This window comes from Podarcis tiliguerta (genome assembly GCF_965153285.1).
Source record: "Podarcis tiliguerta genome assembly, chromosome: 16".
Taxonomy (NCBI): Eukaryota; Metazoa; Chordata; class Lepidosauria; order Squamata; family Lacertidae; genus Podarcis; species Podarcis tiliguerta.
Window position 1 is genome coordinate 13,387,089 of NC_139549.1, and position 17,558 is coordinate 13,404,646.

Consider the following 17,558-nt stretch of genomic DNA (forward strand, 5'->3'; position numbering starts at 1 on the left):
TGTGCCCAAAGAATCCTAATTTCACTTACATGCTGATCGCTTCCTGAACCGGCAGTGATTGACCAGAAAAAGGGATATTGGGGTTGTGGCGGACAGCCCAGCACTTGCAGATGCTATGATAGCTCCATGTTGGGAATTGCTAGGAAATGAATTGAACAGAAATCTGCCTCTGACCAATCTGTTGGTGTTAAAAAACTGAGGAACTGTCTCCCACAAGAGCCAACTTAGATAGCTTTAAGAGAGGATTAGCCAAGGCTATACATAGCTGCTCGCCACAATGGCTCTGCCTAGAGACAATGCTCATCGTGTAACCTAGAGCAGGGTGATATTATTTAGCTTATCTTAACCTTGCAGGGTTGTTGGGAAGATAAAATGTGGCATGTTCTTAACCTGAGGTACCACTGTATCTAGCAAGCTACATCTTGGTCACACAAGTCAGAGGTTTCTACAGCTACCCTTCCACTTCCTTCCAGGAAAGCAGGGGGCACAACCCAGTTAAAGGACACTTTGCAGGCAAACAAAAGCCCCATGACAAACATGGCCTAGGGATAGGAGGAGCCCCGACTCAGTGGGAGAAGCACATTGCCAGGGGAGGGACTAGATGTTCCTTTGGCTCTCTTCTAGCTCTACAGTTCTAGGATTCTGTGCTTAGCATGGAAGAGGCCCCTGGATTGGCTCCAGTAAAAGGGCTTAGGTAGCACCAGGTTGACCTATTGGAAGGCGCTTGGTTGGCTTCTGTGAGGATGCTACAGAAGATGGGACACTTTTGGCCAGACCAAGCGTGGCTGCTCTTAGGTTCTTCATGCCAGCCAAACACAGAAAACAAAATTAAGACAGAAAGAGGGAGGGAGGGAGAGAGAGAGCGAGAGCAGGAGGGTATCATAAAAATAATTTATTGTTCCTTTGTATAACAACAACTCAGATTCCCTTTAGTGTAACTCATCCCTGGGAAGGTGCTGGGCAATGGTGCTGCCCCCCCTCCCCGCTCGGGTGTGTGCCTATTAAAAGTCATATAACAGGGTGTGAAGCCTCATCCTGCCCTGCCATGGGTCCTATGTATTGTGCCCTGTTAGCTGGAGTGTCAGTGGGGGGGCAGAGAGGGGAAAACATTATTGCCGAGGAAGGAGCCAGAGGCATCCCTTGCCTAACTAAGCGATTAGGCTACGGGAGTCCCCGGTCAGGCAGAGCCCCACCTCCTGATATGCTCCACCACCCCTGCTCTCTCTGGGGAGACAGAGAGGCAAACTTTTGGGAACACATGGGGTGTATGTGGGGGTAGTTGCCGTGTGAAGGGTCTCCCCCAAACCTTTGGAGGCGAGGCAGCAATGGCCATTTCCCTCTCCTGCCACACAGACACACAAAACATTCACCTTCCTCCCATCATCCTCTGTGGTGGACTGGTGGGGAACGGAGGGCAGGCACAAAGACAGAAGAGGCCGTGGCGGACCCCCGAACATGCTTGAGTAATGAAACGAGACAAGAACGAGGCGCCCTCTGGGTAGGGAGCCCGAGAGGGGAAAGAATGAACCCCACTTAGTAACTGGGTGCCTAAGCTTTCTTCCACCCGCCCACCCCCCAGCTGCCATGGGTGGCCAGTCCAACGACTTACGTCGCCACATTGGCATATTGGAGGGGTGGGATGGGTGACGGCCAAGCTCCCCTTCACTTCCTGGGGGCGGCAGAGGGGGACTGGCCCCTGCTCTCCCAGACTTCGCGGATGGTGCGGCGGACCTCCCGCGGGAGGTGGAGGGTCTCGGCGTGGCACTGGAGGATGTGCTGCTTGACGGTGGCCAGGCAGACGCGGCGCAGAGGGTACTCGCACACCATGCAGACCAGGTGGTTGGCCGCGGCGTCAAAATCCACGAGGAAGCGGGCGCGCCAGGTGGGGTTGAAGCTCTTGGCCAGGAGTGGGGCGTCCTCGCTGCCCGCTGCCGCCCGCTGCCGGCGGGGCTTGGCGTCACAATCTTTGGCGTTGCTGCCGGGGGAGTTGGCCAGGGCGCAAGGGGCAGGGTCCCGTGGTGGGCAGAGCTGGCGGGGAGGAGGATCCGTGGAGTGGAGCCGAAGTAGAGACACAGAGCATTTGCGATCTGGGGAGGAAGAGGCGGCAAACTGAAACAACAGGCCGTTCGCTCAGTCCACCTATCCCAGAGTTGGAAGGGACAACGGGGGTCAACTGACCCAACTCTCCGCAATGCAGAAATGTTTTGCCCAATGTGGGGCTCGAACCCACAACCCTGATATTCAAGGGTCTCGTGCTCCATCAACTGAGCTGCTCTCACAACTAAAAGTGAGCAATTAGAAAGCAAAGAAAGAGCTCAGTTGGATCAAGCCAAAGACTGCCCATCTAGCCCAGCCTCCCATTCTCATGGTGGCCAACCATATGCCCATTATGGGAAGCTGATCACAGAATCAGAGTTGGAAGGGACCCTGGGGGTCATCTAGTCTAACCCCCTGAAATGCAGGAATATGCAGCTGTTCCATATGGGTATCAACCTGCGACCCTGGAATCATCAGCACCATGCTCTAACCAATCAAGCTACCCAGGCTGCTAAGCAGGACTTGAGGACAAAAGTGCTCTCTCCAGCCACCCAGATAGATCAGTCGGCAGAGCACGAGACTTAATCTCAGGGTTGTGGGTTCCAGCCTCACACTGGGCAAAAAGATTCCTGCATTGCAGGGGGTTGGACTAGATGACCCTCATGGTCCCTTCCAACTCTGTGATTCTGTGAATCCCCAGCAGCTGGTCCCCGGAGATATGTACTGCCTTCATTTACTGCTTCCACTCTGGAAGTAAAGCAGAGCAGCTGTGGCTTGTAGTCAAGAATAGCCTTAAGCGCCATGAATTTGTGTAATCCTCTTTTATAGCCATCCAAGTTGGCGGGCAGTACCTACACCTCAGAGATGCCCCTGGGAAGTCCCCAAGCATAGCAGAAAGCTCAGGGGGCGGGCAGGGCTGAGAATGGGGATATATAAAGAGAAGCAATGTTGGTGTGCAAATCCTGCCTTGGGAGACGGAAGGAGCTCCAGTCCAGTTTTCAGCCGGGCTTCAGCCTTGGCTGAGCTTGGAGGGAATAAGCCAGTGGCGTGAGGTTGCTCTTGTTTTGGTGACTTTTGATACACAGCCAGCAAGATTGGAGATAACATTCAGCCTCCCAATTAGCAGGGGGGAAACCATAACACAGCAAGGACAAGAAACATCGCTCGTTTGTGCTAAAACAGGGGTGGTGAGTTTCTGGCCTGCAGGCCAATCCTGGCCAGGCAGGGGGTCCAGTTTGGCCAGCCCTACCTACCCGTCTGTCAGCTGCCGTCACTCAGGAAAATGGGTTCAATTCTGCCTTGGCTGTGGAAACAGGCACTTGCAGCCAGAGCAGGATGTAGCACCCCTGGCAGTCAGCTGAAGAGTAGGTGGTGGGTGGGCCTAAATCCGACCCAGTTTTGCCCCTTGCGCCTGTTCCTTATTGGGAACAAGCGGCAAGACTTACCCACTGCTCTCTTCCTTGGGCCTGGCTTTGCTTCAGAGTCCTGGGGTGGTTCTGTAACAAGAAGAAGAAGAGTTTGGATTTGATATCCCGCCATTCACTCCCTTTAAGGAGTCTCAAAGCGGCTAACATTCTCCTTTCCCTTCCTCCTCCACAACAAACACTCTGTGAGGTGAGTGGGGCTGAGAGACTTCAGAGAAGTGTGACTGGCCCAAGGTCACCCAGCAGCTGCATGTGGAGGAGCGGAGACGCAAACCCGGTTCCCCAGATTACGAGTCCACCGCTCTTAACCACTACACCACACTGGCTCTCTAACAACAACAACATCGATAATACATTGTGGCCACCTGTAGGAACCTGTGCCATCAACATGCCCCCAAAATCCCAGAATAACAGAATTACCGAGTGGGAAGGAGCAGTGATCTGCAACATTCCAGGCAGAGGGCCGTCCCACCTTTCCTTAAGCCAACAGCAAGACCACCAACTGCTTCCAAGGAAGCCTGGCTCCCTTCCATTTCCACCCCTTGGCTCTAGTTCTGCAGGTGGGGACGGGACTCAGATGTTGCTGGACTCAATAACCCCTAGCTGTTGGCCGTGCTTGCAGGGGCTGATGGGAGTTGGAGTCTTCCAGAAGGGGTTAGAACATGCTGGCCAGTGTTCTGTTTTAAGGGTGGGGTGGGCAGCCTGTGGCCCTCCGGACATTGCTGGGTGCCCAACTTGCAACAGTCAAGGAGGGAGCTTTTCCCCCCAGCTTCCTGACCCTGCCCTGCTCCTTCCACCACTGCCAGTTGCCAGGGTGGGAAAAGAGAAGTCGATGGGATAGGAGGCAGAGGGTGGGGAGAGGTCAGTACAAGTCCGAGCCTCCAGGACACCAACCCTCAAGCCCGACCGCGGCTCCGCCTCCACCTCCTCAGGGAGGCCATGTGACAGCCTGGCTGTGTGCATGTTGCATTTGACAGGTAACGTGCCTCTGGTTTGGGCCCGGGCGGCAGTGGCAGCAATGCACACGTGTTTTACCTGCTCCCCCCTTCCTTCTCCTTTCCCTCACGCCAGGAGATTTTTAAGTATGACCGCCAAAGCACTACTCACCCGGTTGAGTCCGGCAGTACAGTTTCAAGGCAAAGCCAGCTGGGAAAGTGCCGTCCGTGAAGATACGGATTTCGGCAGGTGCCGAGCCTGGGACCCCACATTCCGAGAGCCATTCCTTCCCTGGGAAGAAAAGAGGCGGCGAGGAATTAAGCCAAGGATTGGGCAACTTTTCCAGCCCGAAGGCTGCATTCCCTTCTGGGCAGCCTTCTGGGGGCTGTGTGGAAGTGGCACCGGTTGTGGAAGGGGCCAGAGGTGAAAGAGGGCAAAGCATATTGGACCTTTGTCAAGTAGGATGGCTTACACACACGCTCACACTCCCCGCATGCCTGCCCCACTCTCTCTCCTCCATCCAGACATGCTAGAGGCATAATCTGAATTCAAGTACATATTCCGGCCAGACAAAAACACTCAAGGAGGGTGGGGAAGCAAGGCCATGGAGGCAAGTGGCCTGGGAAGAGTCCCGAGTCTGCCACCACTGAAAGTGACTGCTATAAACTCAAAGTTAGACCCATTTAAAGTGATGGGCATGGCTCCACTAGGTTCACTAGTTTAAATGGGTCTACTCTGAGGAAGAAACTTAAGTTGGATGTAACCCCCACAATCCTATTCTGTCCCCTCCCAAAACAACAGCACACAAAAAATATGTGCTCTGTACCAAGCAGAGCCAAATTCTGCAATCTGTGTAAGTCAGGCACGTCAAACTACTCTGCACCCCACACCCACATTTTCACCCCACCTATTTTGCAAATTATTCTGACTGTGTTGGGGAAGGGGCACACAGCGACTTTTGCAAGAATGAAGGATGGTTTTGTTCAACCCACCAAATTCAGGTTTTCAGTATTACCAAAACCTTGACGGCATGCTGTCAAGCCCCTCTTTAAAGGTTAGAAACTTGACTTTCAAAGGAGCCAAGGAGGAAGGCAGATAAGATCCTACGAAGGTTTGGCGCCTCTGCGGAGCGCTAGCCTGTGGGTGGACACACAAGGAGGCAGCTAGGCACGCAAAGGGAAGGGATGGTGGCAGTGACTGGACGGAAGACGCTTCCATTGCTTTGGGGAGGGAAAAACCTGCCCCCACGCTAAAAAGCAGCCTTACAGCTCTGCTGCTAACCTGTGGTCTTGCTGGGATGCTTGCTCATGTCTTTGATGGTGCTCAAGCTGTGCCGCCTCTGCTGGCCTTGTGATCGCCGTTCAGGGTCTAAGCATACATAAAGGAAAAACAGTTCCACGGGTTAGGTCCATGGTCTTCAACTGGTGGCTGGAGTCAAGTCATATCCCACTCCAACGCTAAAGTGGAAGGCAGTGCCTGTGGCCACCAGGCTTCGCTCATCCCGCACACTTTGCAAAAGAAGGGATTTCCGCATGAGGCTCTTATCCCTACAAGACGAGCCTACAGCCACAAAGACTCCTCCTTCTACCCAACAGCCAGAGGTACAGAGACACCCTCTTTGGCACCTGGGCACCTGGGCAATAGAAGGCTAAAGCCAGACATGTGTATTAAAAACAAACAAACATTGGAATGGGGTGTCGTCCTGATGGTTGAGGGATTCAGGGCCATAGCTCGGTGCTTTGCACCCAGAAGGTCCCAGGTTCAATCCCTGGAATCTCCAAGTAGGGCTGAAAAAACTCCCCCCCCCCGGCCCCCGAAATTGAAACCCTGGAGAGCTGCTGCTAGTCAGTGTAGACAGCACTAAGCTAGACCCCTTCGCGTAAGGAAGCTTCCTATTTTCCAGTTTAAATTCAGAACCATGAGGACTAGAATCTCATTTTGTTTTTTAAGGGAGGGGCCACAGTTCACATGTTTCCTGCAGAAGGGCCCAGGTTCAGCTCCCTGGAGGCATCTGCAGGTGGGGCTGCAGAGCACCCCCTGCCTGAAATCCCCGAGAGCCCCTGCCGGTCCGTGTCGGCAGTGTTAGGCCAGACGGCAGCTCCCTATTTTTCTTACGAGTGGGTCCTGGGTCTGAGAACGATGACGATGACCCGTCTAAGCGACGACCACCACCACCACCTCCGGCCCCAGCACTCACCGCAGCGCGCTCTCAGGTGCCCACGCTTCCGACTCGCCGGCTGCCGCTCCTCCGAATCGAGGAGCACCTCTATCTCAGCCGGCTGCTTGCTCTTGCCGGGGTCGCCTGGCAGGGGATAGTTTCAGAAAGGGGAATCAAAAGCGGCACACAGCACTGCGTGTTTGTTCCACGGCAAAGAGTGGAAATGGGCAGGAGCGGGCAGAGGACTTGGCCTCCCAAGGATCTCATCTTCCGTTTAGGGGGAGGGAGAAAGGAAAGAGACAAGTTTCTAGCCCTTATGGATGTGAATTGGTTCTCCAAGGCAATGCCCGGAGGAATCTTGGTATCCAGGGTGGAGCTGAGAGAAAGAGAGAGGCTAAGTCAATAGGCAATCGTCTAGGGCAGCCTTTGCATACCCAGAGCCCTCTGGGTGTTCTCAGCTACAACTCCCATCAACCAACATGGCCAGGATGGCTGGGGCTGATGAAAGTTGTAGTTCCAAACACCCAGAGGGTGCCAGGTTGGCCTTAGTGCTTTCGCCAGCTGTTTGTTTCTCCCAGTGACTAACAGGCACAAACATAAGCAGAGTGATTGCATTTCTATACATTCTTCATGCATAAACACACAACTTCCTGGTTGTGTTGTCCAATATCCTAAAGGCCAATATCTTCCAACGCCTGTAGTCATTACATGCCTCTGAAACCCACAAATCAAGTGCTATTTCACTGTCAATCCTCAACACCATCAGGCCTCCTCTTGATCCCTAGACTCAGCTTTTGCCCTGGGACTGCAAAGATGGAAGGCAGCATGCCTGGACCTCTGCCACCATCCAGGGGTCTAAGGAAAGCAGCGTCCCCTGCCTTCTAGGAAGAACATCACAGCAAGGAGGAGACCAGCCTGACCCAGTCCACTGGCCAGAGAAGGAGCAGCTGCAGAGAGCTGGCTTCCTCTCTCCGTGCCAGGGAGAACATTTATGAAACACTATGTAAGCGAAAACAAGTCCACGAGTTTGCTTTTTCCCTCCCAATCCTTTTTCCTTTTGTGCTGTGTCTTTTTTAAAGTCTGTAAACCTGTGGGCAGGCTCCGCCTTATCACTGGTTGTCTGCAAACTGCCCTGGCTTTTTCGGCTAAAGAGCAGAGAAAAACGCTTCCACTGAAACGTTTGCCAACATCCTGTTAGTGTAGTCTGAACAATGACTTGAAATGATTCTTGAAAGATTTTGCCCTAGCAGCAAGTCTGCCCTTGGCAACAAGTTTTCCCCTTATCAACAGGTTTATTTATAAGGCAAGGTATGGATCAGGGAGAGAGAGAGAGAGAGAGAGTGAGAGAGAGAGAGTGTGTATGTTGGAGGCTGTTGCTCTGGCCAGACGGCTGAAGAGCAGAGTGAGACAGAATGATTATCTGAACATAGTTTTACTTTACTTTACTAGACTAGTGGTTATATAAGATGTAGTGTTAATTCAACAATAAATGCATTCAGAAGAACCAAAATGGGAGGTGTGTTTATTCCCATGTGTGCGTTCGCCAAGAGAAGAGCTGAATTGTAAAGAAATGGATTCTGGAAGACTTTCTGAGTGACTCTGCTGACCGGAAAAGGAACCCCAAAGGATGGCAAACTGCACTGACACCCCCAGCCCCTTCTCCAGGAGGCACAGGGGAAATGGAAGACGCAGACACGGAGGGCGACTTTGCTCAAAACCCAAAACCTTTTCCAGACCCAACTGGAGATGGCACCATTTAATACAACACTGATCTGTGTCGGTGTGTGTTACCTGCAGGGGAAGGTTGTGGCTCTGGCTCAGGAAGCACCACCCCTTCGCTCCAGGCTTCCAGGATGTTGCGCTTCTCTTCGAAGCTGAAGTCCAACGAGTGGGCGTGATGCTCCAGAATGTGTTTGCGGGCGGCCACAGGCCCCGAGGCACTCAGGTTGCCGCCGCACACCATGCACACTGGCTTGCTGCCCCCCGAGCTCTCGGCAATCAGGTACTCCTGACTCCAGGAGCTGCCTGCCTCTTCTGGGCCAACCTCGGCCACCGGGATTACAACCAGCCGCTCTCCTGGGGGTGAGAAAGGGGGCACGTTGGGATGGAGGAGGGGTCTGACACCAGCCTTGGAGACAGTTCCCATATCCCTGGTTCCTTGCGCGCGCTCTGCCCCCTTCCTTTCTCTAACAGAGATGCTCTCCAGACGCTGCCGGACTACAAGTCCCATCACCCCCCATGATCATGCTGGCTGAGACTGATGGGAGTTGGAGTCAGGGCAGGCAGAGAGAGTCCTTGGCTGCCCTATGGATGGCACTGGGAATGAACCTCCCATCAGCCACAGCCAGTGTGGCCTACCAGCAGGAATGGTGGTGGTTTTTACCTAGAGAGCAGCCACAGGACTTCCACTCTTCTCTTCTAGCTCAGCCTCATTGGCTCAAGCTTTTTCCAATGGCAACAAACAGCTATTACTATTGTTTCACAGGCTAACTCAAGGCTGGTGGTCCTTTTCCACCTTAAGAACCCAATAAAAGCCCTGCAGGTTCAGGCCTGCAGCCCCTCCAGCACCTAATTCATGTAGTGGCCAGCAACAGACAGGGGAGGGAGAACATGGCCATTGTGGCTGGTAGCCATTGATCGCCTTGTTCTCGGTGAATTTGCCTAATCCTCTTTTAAGTTGGTGGACACCACCGCGTCTTGCTGGAGGGAATCCCCCAGTTTAGCTATGTGCTGCGGGAAGAAGTATTTCCTTTTATTTGTCCTCAAGCATCGGCCTTCGTTGGGCATCCCTGAGTTCTAGGATGATGTGAGGGGAGGGACTTTCCCTGTCCTGCGCCCTGGAGGGGCACGTTCCCCACCTCTGTCCACGGGATCTGCGTGGGGCCCATCCAGCCTGACTGGGGGGCAGCTGGGGAGCAGATGCCCTGCGGCCACTTTCTCCTTCTCCTTCTCCGTTTTGCACTTCAAAGAGACCTTGAGGTAGTCCAAGAGGGGAGCTTCTGCCTTCAGTGCCATGAGTGTTTCGGTGGGGCTGGCACAACAAAAGCCCACCTGTAGAAAAAGAAGAAGCACCGTTCAGGTTGCAGAGGGGGTAGATGGAGAAGGGAAAGAAACACTTCCAAGTTGACAACCTCAGTTCCCACATCTCTTTTTCTCCTGGCCAGGAAAAACCACACACACACACACACACACACACACACACACACACTTTAAGAATAGAGTGGTACCTTGGTTCTGGAACGGCTTGGCTCCTGAACAAATCGTCCGGCTCCCGAATGTCGCAAACCCGGAAGTAAGTGTTCCCATTTGTGAAGTTTTTCAGAAGCTGAACATCTGACACAGCTTCCGCTTGAGGGCAGGAAGCTCCTGCAGCCAATTGGAAGCTGCGCCTTGGTTTTCAAACAGTTTCGGGTGTCAAACGGGCTTCCAGAATGGATTAAGTTCAAGAACCAAGGTGCCACTGTATAGGAAGGCTCTGTCGTTATTTATTTATTTAAGACATTTAAATAACACTTAATATTTAAATATTCTCGGTGGCTGCTCCAAGGCATTGGGACTCCCTCCCTAGAAAAATTAGACTGGCTCTCTCTTTGTTGTCCTTCCTCCTGCAGGTGAAGACTTTCTTGTTCCAATAGGCATTTTGGAACTGACTGCTTCTAAGGAAAGGGCTGGTGCTGTTTTTTTTTTTTTTTATGGGTTAAATAGGCACTGGGTGGCATGGCAAAACCATATAACAACTATTTGCTTACAGGATAAAGAGATGTAGAAAAAATCTTACTTTATGACACTTGTAAAGCGTGCTCATGGAGAGCACGGGTTGCGGTTGGGGATGACAAGACAGCTCACTGTTGCTGGGCAAAAGGGTTTGGCCCTCTTTAAGCAGGGGCGGGCTGTTACTGGGGAGATTTATATGTTGCCATTTATTGATTGACAGCCCTATTTGTTAAATACAATGCACGCAGCGACAAACTTCCTCTTTTCGCTGCGTGCTTCGGATCACCTGCCCTCCCTTCCCTAATTTTAGGCTGTTTGCTTGACCTTGCTATGCCTGTCATGGGGCCGTCTGCTTTGGGGCAGAGGCCCGGTAGGAATTTTGTCCATTTGGATGATTAGTGTGTGCCATTTGGTTTTTGCCTACTGCGTAGCAAATCGTCACAACTTGTAAGGTTGCAGTTAGGCATTGGTTTGGAAATTGGTTGGTGGAGGGTTATGGATTTGGCTGTGCCTGCCCCTCCAAAATGCTGCTGCTTCAAGGGTTTTCCATTAAAGGAACCCAGGGGCTCGCCATGCTTTTGTCCAAACCCCCTGGCAAGGGACTAGGGCCACGCAAGCCCCTGGGAGCATTCTGGGGAGAGGTGAGGCACGATTCCCAGTCCCGTCTCTCTCTCCCCAGGTGACTTACCGCTGGTGCTGTTTTTATTGTAATTATTGATATGGTTTCAGTACATCCTATGTATGCATACAGTTTTATTTTTATCAATGTTTAATTGTTTTTCAGTGATTGCTTTTTCTGTTTTTACCGGCTCTTATTTTTTACCTGTAAGCGGCTTTGCTTCCTATCAGGGGGGAAAGGTGGGTATAAACAAGCAAGCAAGCAAGCAAACAAACAAACAGAATCAGAATTTCTAAGCAGCGTAAACAAATTGTTCAAAACCATTTGAAAAGAAGAACAAATAAAACTCATCATAGAAACAGAGCTTTACTGACTTCCTGCTGATGAAGCCAAAAAGGAAAAAGGGGAAGAGAAAATAAGCAGACTCAGACCACGACACAAAGCAATTCTGGGATACAGTTTCTGAGCAAGCTGTGGGAAACATAGCTATTTGGGGACCTGAAGGCCATTGCTATAGTCACTCCTCCCCTCAATTATATTTGTTTATTTCCACTCACAAAAGTCTTCTTTGTCTTCAGGCCACGGGAACCAGGATGCGGGCGGGGATCCGAGGGCCATACAGGGGAGACATACAGAGCCAAACTGCACACTCTGCTGTTCACTGTACATTTTAAAGTGTTATTTGGATGAATGCAAGGATAAAGTTTGCCAACCTGCTGGAATATAGGATACCCCCCTTCCTCTTTGCTGAGTACATGTGCAAAACATCCTAAGAAACCTGCTCCCTGAGTTGTTGCTACCCCCAATCTTTTGTTTTCTTGTTAAGGGTTTTTTTAAAAAAAACAAACAAACAGGCACCCTGTGTTCAAATTTACCTCCCACCACCTTGAGGACTAGAAACTCTGTTACTTTTAAAGCAAATACTTTGAGACTGCCACACTGTGGGCGAAAGGAACTGCATAATGCACTGGGGTGTGACATTAATTCCAAACCCTTCCTACCTGTGGCAGGGCGTCAATCCGGATCGTAACCAGAGGAAGGGCTTGGGATCTAGAATCCACTCAGTGCTGCCTGGTGATAGCAAAGTCGCTCGCTCTTCTGGAAGCAAAAGGGGGGAATAGTAAACCCGTTAGCCACAAGAGTCTTTGTTCCCTAGAAAAGAGGAGAACCCAAGGGGAAACATACTTGTGTTTTCTTTAAGAAAAACTTCACCTGTATTAAGTGCCATCGTCTCCGAAGCAGAGGGAGGCTGTGAACACACACTCCATGCATTTAAAGCATATGGCTTCCCGCAAAGAATCATGGGAATTGTAGCATGGTGGGAATTGTAGTTTTGGGAGAAGTATGCTACAGTTCCCAGGATCCTGTGGGCAGCCTTACTGTGCTCAAAGTGCATTCAGCATAACAACATAACCTGGAAGATGTTTAATACTTTTGTCATCCCCTCCTCTGCTCCTGCACATTCAGGGCCAATCTTTTTTTCCCCTCGTTTGAATATGTACAGTATTGTCTTTCTTGCTTTGACTGCTGGGTCTCTGCCCTGACACCAAATCCCCCCTCTTTAAATTATAAAGGTGTACTCCATGCATGTCCAAAAAAGGAAGAGTCTCAACATCACGTGGAATTCTAACTTCCCTCCCCAAAGCCACAAGGCCCTGTTCACATTTTTGCCATGCCCACAATTACTCCCACCAGGACCTCAAATCTCCTCCATCCTCTAAAGCAAACCCACAACTATTACTTTTGTTATGACATTATTGAAATTGTCTATTCTGATCTCATTGTTATAAGCCACTTTGAGCATCATTTTGGGTGGGGTGGGGGGAAAAGGTGGCCTACGAATAAAGTGATAATAATTATGAAATAATATCACTTTCCTTCAAGTCTTTATTTCTCCAGAATCTCATTTCTCCCACCAAACAATTTGCATTGTTGCATCTCCCTTTTCTGAACCTTTTACCCCAAAGTGTATCATCATCATCATCATCAAAAATTCATTATTTGTACCCCACTCTGGGCGGCTTACAACAAATTATTAAAAATACAATAAAACAACTTTGCACCTCCTTCCCCCTCACCAGGCACCATTTTAATTCTTTCCTGGATCTCAGCTAGCCAGCCAACCAGCCAGCCTGACTTCTCCTTCTAGACCTCCCACCCTTCTCTACCTTGCCTCTACCCACAGATTTCTCCTCTGTTCTCCCTATACATCCTGCCCCACACCATCCCCACAGGGTAATACTCTTTTCAGGGTCTTTGTGTGTCTCATCTGCATCTTAAAAGAGGCAAAATGCCCCCATCTTTTGCAGACGCACCCCATACTCTCCTCCTTGGATTAATCCGTAGTACCTTCTTCTGAATTACAATCTTCCCCATTATCTCCCAAAAAGAGGCAAAGGTCCATGTCCCTCCACCACCACCCAGATCTCCCTGCTGTACCATTTTGATTCCTTCCTGAAACTCAGGCCTCCCCAATCCCAGGTATCACCCCCATCCACTCAGCACAAGGGGCTCCATTTTCACATCTCCTCCCTTAAGAGTCCATGGGTTGTCTCCAATGTTCAGAGTAGACCCATGGAAATGAATGGACCTGGATGTTCATTTCAGTGGGTCTGCTCTGAGTAGGACTTAGCTGGATACAACCCTAACACACTAAACCATAGCTGTCAACTTTCCCCTTTTCTTGTGAGGAATCCTATTCAGAATAAGGGAATTTCCCTTTAAAAAAGGGAAACGTTGACAGCTATGCACTAAACCCCCTTCCCACTACTAGCCATGCCATAGGCTCCCTCTTCTCTCTCTCCCCCCCATTAATATTCTTCTGACCTCCCCACATGCTCACCCTTCCCATTGAATACCAGGCACTTGCCCTTGTGACTTGATCCTCCATCCTTACTTTCCCTCTTACAGCTGCACCTCAAAAAAACAGGACCAGTCCCTGCCTCCATCCATCTTGGTGACCTCCTAGCTCTTTGCCAATCCTTCCCCTTCAACCTAAGCAGCTGTGGGGGGACGGGAACTACGACAATAGTGACCTTCTAATACCATTAAACTGCAAGAAGAAAAATAAGTTCTCCCACCAACCAAACACCAAACCAGGTGTTTTTCGGGGGGGGGGGGACACCAGCCCTTCTCCCATCCCTCCTGCTGGTGACCATCTCTGTGTGCGCATGCATGTAATGAGCACATCAACCACCACAGATGCATTTATGGCGGAGGATGGGTAGGGAGCACCAGCCTCTCTCCTCTTCCAGATGTGCCAACCCAGCTGTGGAGGGACCCACCAGCCCTTCCCCCCCACCCATTGTGCTGCTGGTGTGGGGAAACGCCAGCCCTTTCCCCCCCAAACCAGCTGTGTTTATGTGAGGAAGCAGCACCCCAGTTGTGGGGCCACCCTAGGTGTGTGGGAGGGGAAATACAACCATAACTGGGGTGGACCCACAACTGAGGGAGAAATACCACCACAGCTGAAGAGCCACCAACCCTTCCCACCCCCGTTGTGTTTTGGGGGGACACCACCCCAGGTATGGAGGACGCCAGCTCCATCCTAACTATGTTTATTGGGGAAGAAAAGCCCCCACCAGCAACGTCTATGCGAGGGGGGGGTGTTGAACAGCTCCCCAGGTGTGGGGGGCACCATCCCCTCCCCCACCCCAGGTGTGGTGGGACAGCAGCCCCCCCCATATTTGGGGGCCGGCAGCACCTCTCCCCCCCCGCGCGCCTTGGCCCCCGCCCCTACCTACCCAACGGGCCTCTCTCCCCACCTGGCCGCTCAGCTGCTCCAGGCCTCCCGAGCTCTCCCGCTGGAGCCCCCGCCACGCAGCATAGAGCTCTCCGGCTCCCAGCGAGACAGAGCGGCCTCTCCTCCCCGCTTCCACTCTATGGTTTCATTGTCCGAAGGACCTTTCCCTCCTCCGCTCTGTTGTCAGAGATAGCCATAACTTCCGGCGGGAAAGGGAACGCCGCCATAGATACGTCGCCCCGGCGGCTGTTTTCTTATCTCTACGTTCCGCATCGGAAGTTGCGTCCGGCCAGGAAAGGAACAGTCCGCTTTCAGGCCGGAAGTTCTCGCTCGGGAGCGCGACGACGGCGTATGGGTCTCTATTTTCTTAGATCTGCGTTGCCTTCGCTAGCCAGCGAAGCCAATGGCCAGCGCGGCGTTCTCTTCTCTTCTCCGCCCCTCCGCAGGGGCGACCACTCGGCGCAGCGGACAGACCGGGAGCATAGAGGCGGGCGGCTAGCGAGTCCGAGAAAGATCGCCCCCTGGAGGGGAAGGGGTGGAGTTGCAGGAAATATAAGGGAGTGACAAAGGCGAGTTAGAGCCTGCAGAAAGGGATCAAAGAGCCTACGGAAAGCGAAAAGTCCAACTCTTCTTGCTTCCAAATAAGTGGCACCCAGAGATGCCTGTAACAAAACCCCACAGTCTCCTGATGCCTCCCTGCCAGCATCCCTGAGATAGACTGACATTTGAAGGTAGACTGCCTCTGGCTGTGGAGGATCAGTTTAGCTGTCATTAGTACAGTGGTACCTCGGGTTACGCTTCAGGTTACAGACTCTGCTAACCCAGAAATAGTGCTTCAGGTTAAGAACTTTGCTTCAGGATGAGAACAGAAATTGTAGGAAGCCATTGGAGCTAGTGGCCGGCCCTCACAACATATTGTAGTGTTGAGTTCCATGTATTTGCTTGAAGAAGTGCTTTCCTTGACTTCTTCTCAACTAGCTTTCAGTCAGTTTTGTGAGAGGATGCCCCCCCTTTCTAATCATTGTGGGACAGGAAGAAATAGATGGATTATCCATTTTCTTCTGTACTTATAGTGTTACAAACATCTATCAAGTCATATCTTGGTTTACCACCACTCTGTAAACGCCCCAAATGTTTTAGTTTAGCTTTTTTTGCAGGGAAAGTTCGTCAATGATCCGATCCTCTGGAAAACAACAAGGACTCCTGTGGCGTCTTTAAGGTGTTTCAAGGGTCTTTGTCCTTTTGGCGACAACAGTTTAGGAATCTGCGTAAACTTCAGGCCCCTTTCTCCAACTCCTGTTTTCTTACTCATTACAATTCAAATTATAATGAGGGGAAACAGCAAAACTTTGGAGGGCTACAAAGCTGTGAAACAAACAGAACCATATTATCTCGCAAAGCCTTACAAGAAACTTATAAGGTAGGACAGTATTATAACCCTTACATAGCAGACTGTGCAGGCTGAGGCTGAAAGAATTGCCTGCTGCCCAATTGCCTAAACAAATTGATAGAGCTCCCTACCCCACTGTGGGAAGAAAATAGATTTGACCCTTGTGTGTGTAATTAACAAAAGAATCAGCTGGATGCCTAGATTCAAAACACGGGGCTTTGCACTCTCTCCAGCAGGAGAAAGCCCCCAACAAAGTTAAAAACAGTAAAGTGGGGGAATATGGACTGTTAGACCCATATTGTCTGCTTTAAAGCTCTTTGCCCATCTCTCTACCCTTCTTGCAATGAACAGACCACACACACTATTAAGTAAGTTTAAAACGATTTACTTACTAAATCTAAAGGTCTGATTCATGAGTTGTTCCATGCAGCAGTAAGGAGAACACAGCTAACAAAATACAGAATGTACAGTGATACCTCAGTTTAAGAACAGTCCTGTTTACGAACTATTCGGTTTAAGAACTCCGCAAAACCGGAAGTGGTGTCCCGGTTTGCGAACTTTACCTCGGTCTAAGAACGGAAGCTGAATGGTGGAAGGTTACTGGTGGCAGGAGGCCTCATTAGGGAAAGCGCATCTCGGTTTAAGAACGGTTTCTGTTTAAGAACGGACTTCCGGAACGGATTAAGTTCATAAACCGAGGTACCAATGTAGTTTCAAACATGCATGTCCTGAGCTTGGAGAAAGTTCAGCAACCAGGACAGGCATGTCCATCCTGGTCGTTTACATGGTGCAAAGAGAATGAGAGAAAGAAAAAGAAGCAGCTTGACATTTACCCTCACGGAGTCTGTGACTGAGAAGAGAACTCTGTGATCTTAACCCCTTTGGGCGCCAACTAGCACTCATGTGCAGTTATGTTTGAATGCAATTTCCCCCAACTCCCCTGTGAGGAAAGGTTACAACATTGAGACTTTTTAGGGGAGACATGATCGCAGTGTATAAAATCATGCATTGTGTGGAGAAAGTGACAGAGAGAAGTTTTTCTCCCTCTCTCATGACACTAGGGTGGAATCTACACACACATAAAAACAATGTGAAAATGCTTTTTTAAAAAACATTTTCAAAATATATATTGAATTTGCCACCAGCTCACCATCGCCATCTTGTGTCACATTTGTATAATGCACTTAAAACACACTTAAAACGTTTTATTTGCAGCTGTATAGCTGAGTCCTAGAACTCATGGACAGCCAGTTCAGCCAAATGTTGGAAAATTCATGACTGGGAAAAGTAAGGACTTCTCCACCCAGCACCAAGTTAAATTGTGGAATTTGCTACTGCAAGATGTAGTGATAGTCACCATTTCCTAGATAAATTGTGAAAATGCTGGACTAAATAGGCCTTTCGCCTGATCCGGCAGAGCCCTTTGTGGTGCGCTTGGTCCAAATTTGGCCCCGCCTACAGGTTTGCAATCTGCTGTGTAAAGCTTGGCCCTTAGAACCCAGATGCCAACGTAATTTAAGCCTAAGGGGATATACTGG

The 17,558-nt window shown here is 50.7% G+C and overlaps 1 protein-coding gene and 1 long non-coding RNA gene across 8 annotated transcripts in view; both read right to left on the minus strand.

The window, feature by feature from the left end:
* The window catches only part of LOC310667114, a 196,342-nt gene that overhangs the window by 10,629 nt on the left and 168,155 nt on the right, over positions 1-17,558 (minus strand). The window lies entirely within an intron of this gene.
* SPINDOC (spindlin interactor and repressor of chromatin binding) lies at positions 878-14,891 on the minus strand. 7 transcript variants are annotated; one of them, XM_083418795.1, is made up of 9 exons: positions 14,653-14,891; positions 11,890-11,986; positions 9,414-9,606; positions 8,347-8,631; positions 6,595-6,699; positions 5,679-5,765; positions 4,569-4,688; positions 3,483-3,533; positions 878-2,087 (listed from the first exon to the last, which is right to left on the minus strand). In XM_083418795.1, the coding sequence occupies exons 3-9, from the start codon at positions 9,568-9,570 to the stop codon at positions 1,663-1,665; spliced, it is 1,230 nt and encodes a 409-aa protein (XP_083274921.1). In that variant the 5' UTR covers positions 9,571-9,606; positions 11,890-11,986; positions 14,653-14,891; the 3' UTR covers positions 878-1,662. The 7 variants fall into 7 exon arrangements, with proteins under 7 accessions (XP_083274921.1, XP_083274920.1, XP_083274924.1 ...); XM_083418794.1 differs by having other exon boundaries at positions 14,632-14,891; XM_083418798.1 differs by lacking the exon at positions 6,595-6,699 and having other exon boundaries at positions 14,653-14,890.

Excerpts from the sequence above, each read along its gene's own strand:
- SPINDOC (XM_083418795.1), bottom strand. The coding sequence starts at position 9,570 with ATGGCACTGAAGGCAGAAGCTCCCCTCTTGGACTACCTCAAGGTCTCT. Across the intron at positions 4,689-5,678 it reads GCATCCCAGCAAGACCACAG|GGAAGGAATGGCTCTCGGAA; the intron begins GTTAGCAGCAGA and ends TTTTCTTCCCAG. Across the intron at positions 2,088-3,482 it reads CCCAAGGAAGAGAGCAGTGG|ATCGCAAATGCTCTGTGTCT; the intron begins GTAAGTCTTGCC and ends CTTCCTCCCCAG.